The sequence below is a fragment of the Trichomycterus rosablanca genome, chromosome 1 (genome assembly GCF_030014385.1).
Source record: "Trichomycterus rosablanca isolate fTriRos1 chromosome 1, fTriRos1.hap1, whole genome shotgun sequence".
NCBI lineage: Eukaryota > Metazoa > Chordata > Actinopteri > Siluriformes > Trichomycteridae > Trichomycterus > Trichomycterus rosablanca.
In genome coordinates this window covers 69,611,385-69,625,048 of record NC_085988.1, presented here as the reverse complement: position 1 = coordinate 69,625,048, position 13,664 = coordinate 69,611,385, and the positions used below count along the sequence as shown (strand labels likewise).

The following is a 13,664-nucleotide window of genomic DNA, read 5'->3' as shown; positions in this document are numbered from 1 at the left end:
ATTATGTTATATTTATTTTCTGTTTTACAAACATCAGTGAAACAGAATGCTCGTAGGCCACTTGGTGTACATAGACTACTAATTATTGCCAACATAAACAACTGTGTTTAATAAATAATTAATAAATAACTGTTCTTACTTCCTCTGGAGGTGAGTTTTGTTTATAATGATGCGTCTAACAATGCAGCAGTGTTAAGTTTTCCATGCGCCTACGTATATAGCTGCTTTATATTAGAGTTTCTAAAATTATAACAAAATTTCTTAAAGGAACCTTATTAGTAATTCCCCCCTCATTAAGTGCTGTTGCCGATTTTCTCTTACTAACATCTTGAGAATGAGGGTTTGCATGTGCCACAATCTAAATGTTAGTAAGCAAAACACCAGCACTGAATGTCACTGGACCACTACATGTCCAGACTCCAATACAAAGTGATTAAAAAAGATCTTAGATTTTGCTTAAATGCTAAATGTGTTGCCAGTGTGGGGTTTTTCAGATTACCTCCGCTGTCAGTATAACTTTCAGTAATGTCTAAAAATAGGTCATGTTTGGATTTTTGTCTGTTTTAGTCAGATCGTTGTATAAAAAACCATCAGGCTACTGTGACAAATATAGCCTCATGAGCTTGGGGAGCACTTTGTAAAAATGTTGTCACATCACAGTTTCATCAACAAATGCAGCATTAAACTCTATTGTGCAAAAAAGCCATCCTTGAATTAATTGTGGAAACGTGTGACGTAGTTACATAAGTTCATGTTCCAGCTTATTTTCAGACAAAACAAACATTGACTTCTCTGTGCCTTTTTCTGGGAAGTCCATGGTTATTTCCACAAGACAATGCCAGGTTTCATTCTGCATGTTCTACTTTATAGGAACAGAGTGCTTGACTGACCTGCCTGCAGTCCAGATTTGTTTCCTATTGTATTCAGAGGAGAATCAGGCAATGACGACCACAGACTGTTAAACGATGATTGTATCAAGCAAGAATGGGCAAAAATTTGGCAGTTGTAGCCTACTGGATAAGGTACTGGGCTAGTAATCGAAAGGTCGCTGGTTCAAGCCCCACCACTGCCAGGTTGCAACTGTTGGGCCATTGAGCAGGGCCCTTAACCCTCAATTGCTTAGACAATAAACTGTCACAGTACTGTAAGTCAAATGTAAATGTAAAAATTTCACTTGCAAAACTGCAGTAATTAATATCATGCCTCAGTCCTAATTTTTTTTTTATGTGTTGCAGACATCAAATTATAAATGTATTCATGCTTAAAAATACGATAATCTTGGATATCTTTACTTTGTACTGTTGACAGTTAAATAAATGTTAAAGAGGGTTAAAAAATCACAGATTCTTTTTATTATTGCATTTTTTAAAAAGCGGCCCAAGTTTTCTGGAAATTGGGTTTGTAGAAATATTAAAATTATTATTGGACCCAAAAAGAAAATAAATAAGAGAGGATTGAGGATTAAGACAGAATTGACAAATTAAAAAAGACAAAATTAAGCTTGCTAGTTAAGAGTTGTAACTAATCATTGTATTGATGAATGTGATGTAGAAAATCATAAGACTTTATACACCTGTTTTGACAAAAGTATTGGGAAACGCCTGTTTAAATTGTGATTTGTATGAATTCTGAATTAATTTGTCCCATAAGGAATAATGTAATTTGGATTAACTTGTTAACACCTAAAACCTTTTAAAAAGATTTGCTTATTTAATCCTTTGTAATAATACTTAAGGCAACATGAACATTTAACTGCACTTTACCTGTACTGGAAAGAGCTGACGGCATGAGTGGAGGGCTCAGTGGGTAGCACTGTCGCCTCACAGCAAGAAGGTTCTGGGTTTGATCCCCAGGTGGGCGGTCCGGATCCTTTCTGTGTGGAGTTTGCATGTTCTCCCCATGTCTGTGTGGGTTTCCTTCGGGAGCTCCGGTTTCCTTCTACAGTCCAAAGACATGCAAGTGAGGTGAACTGGAGATACTAAATTGTCCATGACTGTGTTTGACATTAAAACTTGTAACCTGAGGAATCTTGTGTAACGAATAACTACCGTTTCTGTCATGAATGTAACCAAAGTGTAAAACATGACGTTAAAATCCTAATAAACAAACATGGCATAAGTAGGAGGAGGAATGGAGGGATGTTATTATTTGGAAGGGGAGTCACCTTTTATAAAAACATGAGGTAATGACCCCTCTGGTGTTCTGGTGTCTCTTTTTTTCTAGAAAATGTTGTGAGGTTTACTTAAAAACCTGCCCAATGTTGTCTGTTTTTGACGATTTTTCAGTTGTGTACCCCAAAATGGTCAGTAAACTGTCATTGAACAGACTGATGTTCCTGTTGACCACAGCAATCATAGGATGCCATTATTCCACCAAACTCTGTGTTGTCCTCAGATGATAACACAGTTTCTTCATTTCTGCACTGGAAATGCTCCCCGCCCATTCCCTCCTCTGAAGAAAGCTCCTCAGCCACTTCTTCTTGCTGCTCCCTGTGTAGTTCTTGAAGTTCTTCAATGGGCAGCTCATTCTTGTGTTCTTCCACCAACTTCTCCATATCCTCTACCTCCAAACCCATGGACTTCCCTAGGGCTGCTTCTTTTTGCTGCTTCCTGTAGAGTTCTTAAAGTTCTTCATTGGGCAGCATATTCTTGTGTTCTTCCACCAACTTCTCCATATCCTCTTCCTCTACCTCCAAACCCATGGACTTCCCCAGGGCCATTTTTTGCTGCTCCCTGTGTAGTTCTTGAAGTTCTTCAGTGGACAGCTCATCCTTGTGTTCTTCCACCATCTCCTCCATATCCTCTTCCTCTACCTCCAAACCCATGGACGTCCCCAGGGCTGCAATATCATCCACTATTAAAGCCTCCTGTTCAGGTTCTGTCTCAAAGCCTTCAAAGTATTGCCACAACTTCCTCCAGGCAGAGTTCAGCATCTTGTAGGAAACTTTCACCCCCAAGTTTTGTCTGTTCTCCTCAAGCAATGGAGGATATTGAAATGGTTCTTTCAAAAGTCCCTGAGGGTTAGCTTTGTTTTAGTGGTCACTTCAAAGCACCTTTGAAAAAGTTTGAAATGTTTTAAACGACCTGCTGATCTGCAATCTCTGGGTCGAGGTGCTAAAACAAGTGGTGGGCGATTCACATAGAGCATAGTGTGGCAGTCCACTCACTGTTCAGCTTGGTGTGGGAACCTACTGGTCAAGCTAGATGAAGAAACGGCCAGTGACTGACTTGCCGGAGTGGAGAAATACTTAAAACTTACCAAAAAATTACAGAATTATAACAAGAAACCTTATAACATAAGGTTTCCTACCAGGTGACAGCAAGCTTATTAGGTCATTTAGGCTTGTTGGACTTGTTGGACTTCTGGTTTCAGGCTGTGGCATTTTTGACAATCGAACCAGGCTTTGCAGTAATTTTTTTAGCTTGAACACTATAGAGTCTGGTGTAAAATTAGAGGAAGAATTAGAAGAATGCCTTGGTTTGTCATATATATACATACATACATGTGTACAGTACAATGAAATTCTTTTTCTGCATATCTCATCTTCTTTGGAAAGCTGGGGTCAGAGCGCAGGGTCAGCCGTTGTACGGTGCCCCTGGAGCCGAGAGGGTTTATGGCCTTGCTCAAAGGCCCAACAGTGGCTGCATGGCAGAGCCAGTATGGGAACCTTTTAGTGGCTGGTGAGGTTGATGGAGAAACGATCTGCTACTGCATGCTTGTGTAAGTGGAGAAGTGTAAAATTAAAATAACAAGAAGAAGAATGCCTTTATTTGTTATATATACATATACACGTGTACAGTACAATTAAATTATTTTCCATATATCTCCGCTTCTTTGGAAAGCTGATAAATGTAATGCTGGGGACAGAGCACAGGGTCAACCATTGTACAGCGCCCCTGTAGCCAAGGAACCTACTGGTAGCTGGTGAGGTTGATGGAGAGGCGATCTGCTACTGCATGCTTGTTTGAGTGGAGAAGTGCTTAGAACTTATCAATAAAATGTACAGAATAAGAACACATAAGGTTTCTTACCAGAGCCAGGATTTTAACCCACAACATTTCGATTGATAGGGGCGGCACGGTGGCTAAGTGGGTAGCACTGTCGCCTCACAGCAAGAAGGTCCTGGGTTTGATCCCCAGGTAGGGCAGTCCAGGTCCTTTCTGTGTGAAGTTTGCATGTTCTCCCCGTGTCTGCGTGGGTTTCCTCCGGGAACTCCGGTTTCCTCCCACAGTCCAAAGACATGCAAGTTAGATGAGATACAAAATTGTCCATGACTGTGTTTGACATTAAATCTTGTAAAGTGATGAATCTTGTGTAACGAGTAACTACCGTTTCTGTCATGAATGTAACCAAAGTGTGTAAAACATGACGTTAAAATCCTAATAAATAAATAAACAAATTTCGATTGATAGTTCAAAGTTCTATCCACTATTTGTGTGAAATAACTGTCAAATTCACTCTGAAAGCATCCACATAGCCATTCATCTATGTCTAGCTGGATTTTCCTCACTGTTTCACTTCTAAACTTGTGTTTTAGCTCGGGGTGCTGAGGAATTGTGAGAATCAGCTTTTCCAAGAGAGTTTAAAAGCTTAATGTAATTTAATGTGCTAAAAGAACGACATAGGAACACTAAACCACTAAACAATAATTAGTACTGCTCATAGGTTCGCTCGTTTTTTAGTACAATAAGTCACATTAGTTCTTCTTCATGTTAAGCATTGTTCGTACTGCCTGAGTTGCTTGTACTACATAATATAAAATAGTTCGTTTCATTGGAGGCGCTTTGAAAAGGTCAGCGGCAAACTGGTTCAAAGTTCAGTCAGGTGAACTTTGAGTGCCACGGCAAGCGCAAAAATCACAAGTGCAATGTGGCCGAGCGATTTCAACCCACAACCTATCCACTAGGCTAGCTAGCACTGTCCCTTTATTAGTATTCATCTGTGTCTTCAAGGTGCACTAATGTCTGCATCAGTGACTTTCCTCTGCTCACAATAATGGACTTAATTGGTTAATTACTGCTTTCATGTCGAGTAAGTAGGAAAGTAATCTGTAGCACAGCGTGCTTCTGATCTATAACCGCTGTATGTTCTGTTACACAACAGTTATTTTTGTTCATGACTTGATGAACCCTATTAATATACAGGAGGTAAGCTGCTGAGGAGGTTTACTGAGTCCTGTGATCTGCATGAAATGACTTAGATCTAATTAACAGAGCATTGGTGCTGATAGTTTGCTCAACTGCGCTAAACGAATTACAGTCAGTTAGCGTAGTAGCCTATTTCTTTTGCTTTTAACGGCAGACTGTAGCGGGGTCCGCACGCTCTGTCTAATTAAGGAAGCTACAGGCATATACACACATTTCACAGCTGCATATCCAACTCAATCAGTAGATTCTGAATGTGTTAATTCCCTCTCTCTGGGTCTTCTCTCTCTAGGGGGTTGATGGTAAAATCAAACAAGGCGATGGGCCCCAGATACAAAGCTGCAAGTACGGTGCATATTTACACAGTATGCACATTGCACAGCAGATTGTGTTGTTTGCGTGGGAAATTGCATGGACGTCAGCTGTGTGTTTTAGGCTTTTGAAGATGTGTTGTAAATAAGTCGTTGTGCTCCTCTAAGTATCATACTTTTTGAAAAATAATCAATAATAATAACGGGCGGCACTGTGGCTCAGTGAGTAGCACTGCTGCCTCACAACAAGAAGGCCCTGGGTTCGATTTCCAGGTGGAGCGGCCCGGGTCCTTCCTGTGTGGAGTTTGCATGTTCTCCCAGTGTCTGTGTGGGATTCCTTCGGGAGCTCCGGTTTCCTCCCACAGTCCAAGGACATGCAAGTGAGGTGAATTGAAGATACAAAATAAGTGTAGTTATTATATGATAAGCAAAGTTATACCTTTAGACTGAAACATGATGCAAAATATCCACATATTTTCTGTAAACAAAACAACGGTACACCGATTCGAATGAGCAGAGTTTAACATGCAGTCAGAATCCATAGTGACACAAAATAGTTCCTCTTTGTGAATTTAATGCTTAATTCTGTTCTTTGTCTTTGGATTTGAATGGCAGCTTGTTCTTTGACTTTTGTAAACAAAGCTGTCACATGCTCATTGAAGGTGGGTGGTTCTCAAGTCAGCACTTTAAGCACTCTCACTCAGTTTTTGGCCCATAATTAACTTTTCACCCGCATCCTGGAAAGTAGTGCTGGTGCATCGGCTGCCCCGGATGCAGTAGCATTTGACGCTGTTAAGTTTAGTTCACAATGATAATCCATACAGTTCTGTGGCTAGTTTCCCCAGTTTCCTGGTTCTGGTCACCTTGCCAGAGTGACCACCTTCCTCCTTTTGCAGCCAGGCTTACACTGGAAACACTGGACGCAAGGCAGGAATAGTCTGGACAGTGCACCAATTTATCGCAGATTTTCGACAATTCACCTTTCCTCAGACATAGCCAACCATGTTTGTGTAGACACCTAGCCAGCCAGTAGCACAGTTGAGATTCTAACTCGGATCTTAGAGTACTGTACATAAAAAACACACATCTCAGTACAGTACGTGTGCTATACCATACGCCATGATAAATTTCCTTCTTTTTTTATAAAATATATCTACCAGTAACAACAATAACTCTCATATTTCTGTATTATCTCCTTCTTTATTTCAATAGTGTTGTATTTTGTAGGTGTAATTGCACGAAAGAAAGAATACTTTACTCAGCGGACTTCCTTCTTCTCTCTTACTCACTGTCCCCTCTGTCTGGTACACAATAACAGCTACTGGCAGGAGTAATTATACAACAACAAATGTAATAGATTTGTTCATTTCCCCACCACTAAGCTTTCTCTGCACCTTATTTGGGGCCATTTTAATATTGAATTTTACAAAATACAAGTGCAATGTGGCAACACCGAAAAAACACCGTCTGCTGTCCGAATGTTCGCTCACGGTGTGTATATATATATATATATACAGTGCCTTGCAAAAGTATTCAGCCCCCTTGAACTTTTCAACCTTTTGCCACATTTCAGGCTTCAAACATAACGATATGAAATTGTAATTTTTTGTGAAGAATCAACAACAAGTGGGACACAATCGTGAAGTGGAACGAAATGTATTGGATATTTTAAACTTTTTTTAGAAATAAAAAACTGAAAAGTGGGGCGTGCAATATTATTCAGCCCCCTTGCGTTAATACTTTGTAGCGCCACCTTTTGCTGCGATTACAGCTGCAAGTCGCTTGGGGTATGTCTCTATTAGTTTTGCACATCGAGAGACAGAAATTTTTGCCCATTCTTCCTTGCAAAACAGCTCGAGCTCAGTGAGGTTGGATGGAGAGCGTTTGTGAACAGCAGTTTTCAGCTTTTTCCACAGATTCTCGATGGGATTCAGGTCTGGACTTTGACTTGGCCATTCTAACACCTGGATACGTTTATTTGTGAACCATTCCATTGTAGATTTTGTTTTATGTTTTGGATCATTGTCTTGTTGGAAGATAAATCTCCGTCCCAGTCTCAGGTCTTTTGCAGACTGCAACAGGTTTTCTTCCAGAATGGTCCTGTATTTGGCTCCATCCATCTTCCCATCAATTTTAACCATCTTCCCTGTCCCTGCTGAAGAAAAGCAGGCCCAAACCATGATGCTGCCACCACCATGTTTGACAGTGGGGATGGTGTGTTCAGGGTGATGAGCTGTGTTGCTTTTACGCCAAACATAACGTTTTGCATTGTGGCCAAAAAGTTCGATTTTGGTTTCATCTGACCAGAGCACCTTCTTCCACATGTTTGGTGTGTCTCCCAGGTGACTTTTTATAGATATCTTTGAGAAATGGCTTTCTTCTTGCCACTCTTCCATAAAGGCCAGATTTGTGCAGTGTACGACTGATTGTGTCCTATGGACAGAGTCTCCCACCTCAGCTGTAGATCTCTGCAGTTCATTCAGAGTGATCATGGGCCTCTTGGCTGCATCTCTGATCAGTCTTCTCCTTGTTTGAGCTGAAAGTTTAGAGGGACGGCCGGGTCTTGGTAGATTTGCAGTGGTCTGATACTCCTTCCATTTCAATATGATCGCTTGCACAGTGCTCCTTGAGATGTTTAAAGCTTGGGAAATCTTTTTGTATCCAAATCCGGCTTTAAACTTCTCCACAACAGTATCTCGGACCTGCCTGGTGTGTTCCTTGGTCTTCATGATGCTCTCTGCGCTTTAAACAGAACTCTGAGACTGTCACTGAGCAGGTGCATTTATACGGAGACTTGATTACACACAGGTGGATTCTATTTATCACCATCAGTCATTTAGGTCAACATTGGATCATTCAGAGATCCTCACTGAACTTCTGGAGTGAGTTTGCTGCACTGAAAGTAAAGGGGCTGAATAATATTGCACGCCCCACTTTTTAGTTTTTTATTTCTAAAAAAAGTTTAAAATATCCAATACATTTCGTTCTACTTCACGATTGTGTCCCACTTGTTGATGATTCTTCACAAAAAATTACAATTTCATATCGTTATGTTTGAAGTCTGAAATGTGGCAAAAGGTTGAAAAGTTCAAGGGGGCTGAATACTTTTGCAAGGCACTGTATATATATATATATATAGAGAGAGACGCTCGGAGTCAGCTTGTTGGTGACGTCACGTGTTTCACGAATTTTGGTTCGTAATCCGAAATTTGTTCGTACGTTAAGTTGAAACAGATCGTAACCCAAAATGTTCGTATGGTAAACCGTTCGTAACTCAAGGGTCCACTGTATAACACTAACATATAAAAATCTAATATAACATATAATATAAAAAAAGTTACAGTAATATACAATAATAATAGTTATATCTATTCTTCTGGTGCCGTGTTGAGTGGCAGCCGATTGCAGCAGATCCTATAGGTTGATACTCTTATTTACTACTACTACTATTATTATTATTATTATTATTATTATTATTATTATTATTATTGTTATTATTATTTTCCTTCCCAAAACTGATGTAGGTATTTTAAATCTTGTTTCTGTATAAAGGTAGATCTCTGCCAGACACCTTATATTATCTGCACTTACAGTATATTAATATATTGTCTGCATCTTTATAATAATGAGTTATGAGGTTTAGTTTGTGCTTTTAATGAACTGTTTGCTTCCAGCTACCGTAAATCTACATTGTAAATGCCAAACTGGTTCTGCTCACTGTGTTTATGTTCATCTTACTGTTCTACATCACTGCCCTTATCACTCTGTTACGATGGTTTTATTAAATAGTTTTGAGTATTAAGACATGTTGATATGAATTTGATTAAGTTTGTCGGTTATTCAGAATGTGCAAAATTTGCATCTGCAGTGCACATATGTAAGTATGAATAAAATTCAAGTATTTATCCGTGTGAAGGAATTTGGGCCTTTGATATACAATGCACAAATAGAATCATGAATAATGTGCACTAAAATGCATTTATTCCTAAATAATTGAGAGAAATTGATTTCACTATTGATCAATTTTGCCGTTATCATGCAGTCTCATCTGTGGCCGGTGTTGAGAAACCATTCACGTCTGCTTATCTGTCTTTTCCCAGTGTTAGCAGCACTGTCTGATTATGCGTTTCATCTGCTGTGTGTATGTCTGTGTGTGTGGTGCACTTCTGTAGGGGCGGTGAGCACGGTCTCAGAGGTGGCCCAGCGCATCCAGGACAATGCCCGCAGCCATGAGAACCACCTGCAGCTGCAGAGAGTCCAGAAACTGCTCAAGGGCCGAAAGACCAGGCTGCTGGTTCCAGGTTAGAGTCTGATCTGCTATTCCTTTCATGTAAACTTTCTCTCTCTCTGTCTGTCTTTCTAACTTTCTCTGAGCATCAGGTTCATTGCATAGAGAAAAAGTAGATGCTGGGCAAAAGGAGGGGCGCTGGAACGCACCAAGGCTCAAGTCTCAAGGCAGTGACGTCAGATGAGTTTGTTTTGCATGGTGCAAGCTAAGTTCCGGACACAAGAATGAACTAATAGCCGCGCCGAGCCGTCTGTGCTAATTGGGAGGGTGGAGCGTGTCCTCTGTCAGTCCTTTTCATCTCTTTTGCTACTTGTGGAGTGGAGGTCCTTTCTTCCTGGTTGTTTTTCCCAGGAGACAATGCCCATGTGTAAGAAGACAGAGACAGCCAGTGATGGAAAGAGAGAGGAAGACTGAGAGGACCGTGTCGTCAATGCCTTGGCCTGCCAATCTCCCCCAGGACCAATTAGCGCTTCTCCTCATCTTGCGGCCGGGCAGATAAAAAGCAAGCAGGGGGAAAGAAGGAGCGTGTGAGGGTGTACGTGTACAAAGGTGGTTCAAGCCTGGTGATGAATACCCAACGAGCAGGGCTTCTTTTCTCACTGAGCCAGATGTGAAAGGCAGGAGTTTCAGGTTTTCAGATTCTAGCTTGCAGTTTTGTGGAAGCTTTCTCTACCTCTTGGCCACAAGTCCTTCAGTTTCTGAGCCAGAATAACCCTAAACAAAGCTCCACAGTTATGAACAAGAAGTACACTAACTACATCCTAAGTACATGTAAAACTTACAAAAAAACTACAAATCCTAAAAAAGTACAGCATTTAGCAGACGCCTTTATCCTGAGTGACTTACAGCTGTGATAAATACAGTTAAAGCAATTGAGGGGTTCAGGTTCTTGTCCAGCCCAATAGTGGCAACTTAGCAGGTTTGGGGCTCGAACCAGCTCCCAATTACTGGTCCAGTGCATTAACTGCTAAGCTTCCAATTCCAGTGGTACTTATGCCTAGTTTACACTACACGATTTTTGCCCTTATTTACACTCGCCGACTGGCTGCCACTAGATGTGGCAGCTTGTAGGCAACTGGGCGTTCACTCGGGGCTCAAAAATCAGCTCTTGATCGCTATGTGTGAACTGTTTAACGACTCGATTTGAGCGGCTCGCCACGCGCTCGCACTCTTAAGAAAAATATCTAGCATGCTAAATATCTGGACCTGTCGGCGACTCAAAATCATGTAGAGTATAAGGCATTGTGATCAGGTTATAACTAATATGAACGCAAGATACAGAAAGGAAACCCCGGGGGGGTATGGGCGTTTGGTTGGTTGTAAATATGTGAAACAGGGGCATAATATAGTTTATATCAGAATACATGGGCACACACAAGCTTTACAGTATTTTTGACTTTCACACCAAACCATAACTCCAACGCTGCAAAAAATATTTATTTGACATCAAACTCTCTGTGCAGAACAGACAATTCCTGCTGACCGCGTAGCCAAAACCCACTCCTTCACCCAGATTCAAGTGAATTACATAGTTCTTTAAACCTATATCTTCAAAAAGTTCCGCACTTTTATATTTTGGTTGGAAACGGTGAGAGAGCTTATAGTCCTGATTTAGCACCATTTGATTTCCACCTTTTTGGTCCGCTCAAAGAAGCTTTAAGGGGAAGAAGATTTTCATGTGATGATGATGATTTTATTGCTTTGAGACAATGTTTGCTTCGAGACAATGTCCATTGTAAAAAGCGCTATAAAAATTATGTGAAACCAGTAGTGCGCTCACCAAAAATGCTGATGGCATTAAAAAGTTGGTACGACGCTGGGAAAAATGCATCGGAAGGCGACTATGTAGAAAAGTGATGTAATTTGTTTTTGAATTGTTAATAAATAGAGTTTAAAAAAAGTGTGGAAACTTTTTAAAGAACACTTGTATATATTCTGAATAAAAACTACATTGTATGCGGGATAGCACACCAGCGTCAAGATTTTGAACACCCTGGTCAGCTGGGTGCCATCTAGCACAGCTTTTCCCAACCTTTTTTGCACCACGGACCGGTTTCATATAAGATATAATTTCACGGACCGGCGGGGGCGGAAGGATTTAATAATATTGCTCACAAACGATTTCAGGTGAGCTTTTTTTTGCTGCAACGAGATGCTGCTCCCACCTAGGGGTGACAATAAGACAATAACACCCGAAATAGAAGCGATCTCTAATTATTCATTTTTTCTGTGCGGCCTGGTAATAAATAGCCTACGGACCGGTAGCGGCCCGCGACCCAGTGGTTGGGGACCACTGATCTAGCGGGCACAATTGGCATTGCCTGCAGCAGACACAAATTGGCCACCGTGTCTGCTGGGTGGGGAAATGACTGGACTAAGTGGGTGGGGTCTTCAAACGCTGTGCAAGAACGGATAGCGGATAGAGACGCCTGTGCTGAAGCACAGGCTTAAGGTAGGGGTCCGCTAGGACTGTGCACTTGTTGGAGGGCATGTGAGCAGCAAATATACTCTCCTCGAGCACACTTAATAATGTGTTCCTTTAAATAACAATAAAGAAAGATTGTAAGATTTTAGCAATTTGACAAAGCACAGCAACACAGCAGAAACGGAGCAGATTTAGATTGACTGTGTTTCTCTACTGGCCACTATTTCTTGATTTGCGACTTCCTAACCCGCCCCCTTCAACACTCGAGTACACATGTACACGTCCCAGTGTAGCCATCGTTTACTCTAATGTGTCTGAGAGACGCTGATGCTTCGAGAGCGCTATCTGAACCGTGCACTGATATTAAGTGGTGAGTATGGAGATAAGCACACAGGCGATTCTCAGAAGCATAGCCTGAATCAATGGGACATCGATACGCCAGACAGTTTGTCTGTTTCCTGGGAGTCTCGAGCGGGCGCTCTGCCGCCACCCCTGCTGGCCATGGACTCTGGCTCACCTCCCTGCTTTTTAAAAGGACAGAGAGGGACATGGAGAAAAACGAAATATTGATTAGTTCTCGTCCTCTTTACAACCTTGCTTCCATGTGCAGGTATATCTGGATCTAATGACAGGCTTTTTTATTCTGAATAGGCTTCATTCCACCCATATTCCAGAAGCTGTTGTGAAAGCAGTTTTAAAGCTACAAAGTTTAATAGTTTTAGTTAAAACTATAATTTATTACTTTATATTACTGGGTAAAATCTGCACAATTAATCTGTATTAATATCAGTCTGCAATCTTAAAAAATAGTGACTTTTTTTGATCATGTCTTTGGGGCACAGCTGGGTAGAAAAAGGGGAAAAAATATATCCATCGCATCATACTGTTGGAGAAATTCCCTTATACCTACTATAATTAGTGCTTTAGTCATCCATGCTGTATCTTTAAACTGGACATTAATTATGTAGGCATTAAGATAATAGTAAAATGAGTAAATAATTAGTTTTATATTTTTAGAAATTTAGTAGTAAGTAATTACATTATTCACATAATTGCTGTCCATACGTACCTGACCCATAATGTCTTTAATAACATCTTTCACCATTTACCACACTTAATATTGTGAAAGGGTTCAGGGAAACCACTGTTGAATTTGCGTGGCCTTTGAGCCCTCAAATGACATTGCCTTAGAAACTGTCCTGCTAATGTGATAAATATAGCCACATGGGTTCTGGAGTACTGGTGTCTTAACCTAAAAAAAACTGCACAACCTCTGGAAAAATGATGGTATCACCATACGAAAATAATGTTCACCCAGGTTTTTTGTTACTTGCGACTGTTTTTTCCATAGACATCAGTATTGTAAACTCAAAGCAATATGCCTGGAAAATAGAAATGCACATTAAAACAAATTTTCAGTTTCAGTGTTTGTAACAGATTCAGATTCAGTGTTTGTAACAGAACTGTTAAAAATTGGTTGAATGAAATGGGTTTGC

The 13,664-nt window shown here is 40.6% G+C and overlaps 1 protein-coding gene across 1 annotated transcript in view; it reads left to right on the top strand.

Moving 5' to 3' along the window:
* The window catches only part of arhgef39 (Rho guanine nucleotide exchange factor (GEF) 39), a 120,058-nt gene that overhangs the window by 88,458 nt on the left and 17,936 nt on the right, over window positions 1-13,664 (top strand). Inside the window, exon 7 of the mRNA XM_063006036.1 lies at window positions 9,628-9,756. Within this exon, the coding sequence (XP_062862106.1) occupies window positions 9,628-9,756 (129 nt within the window). The remainder of the gene's footprint in view (window positions 1-9,627; window positions 9,757-13,664) is intronic.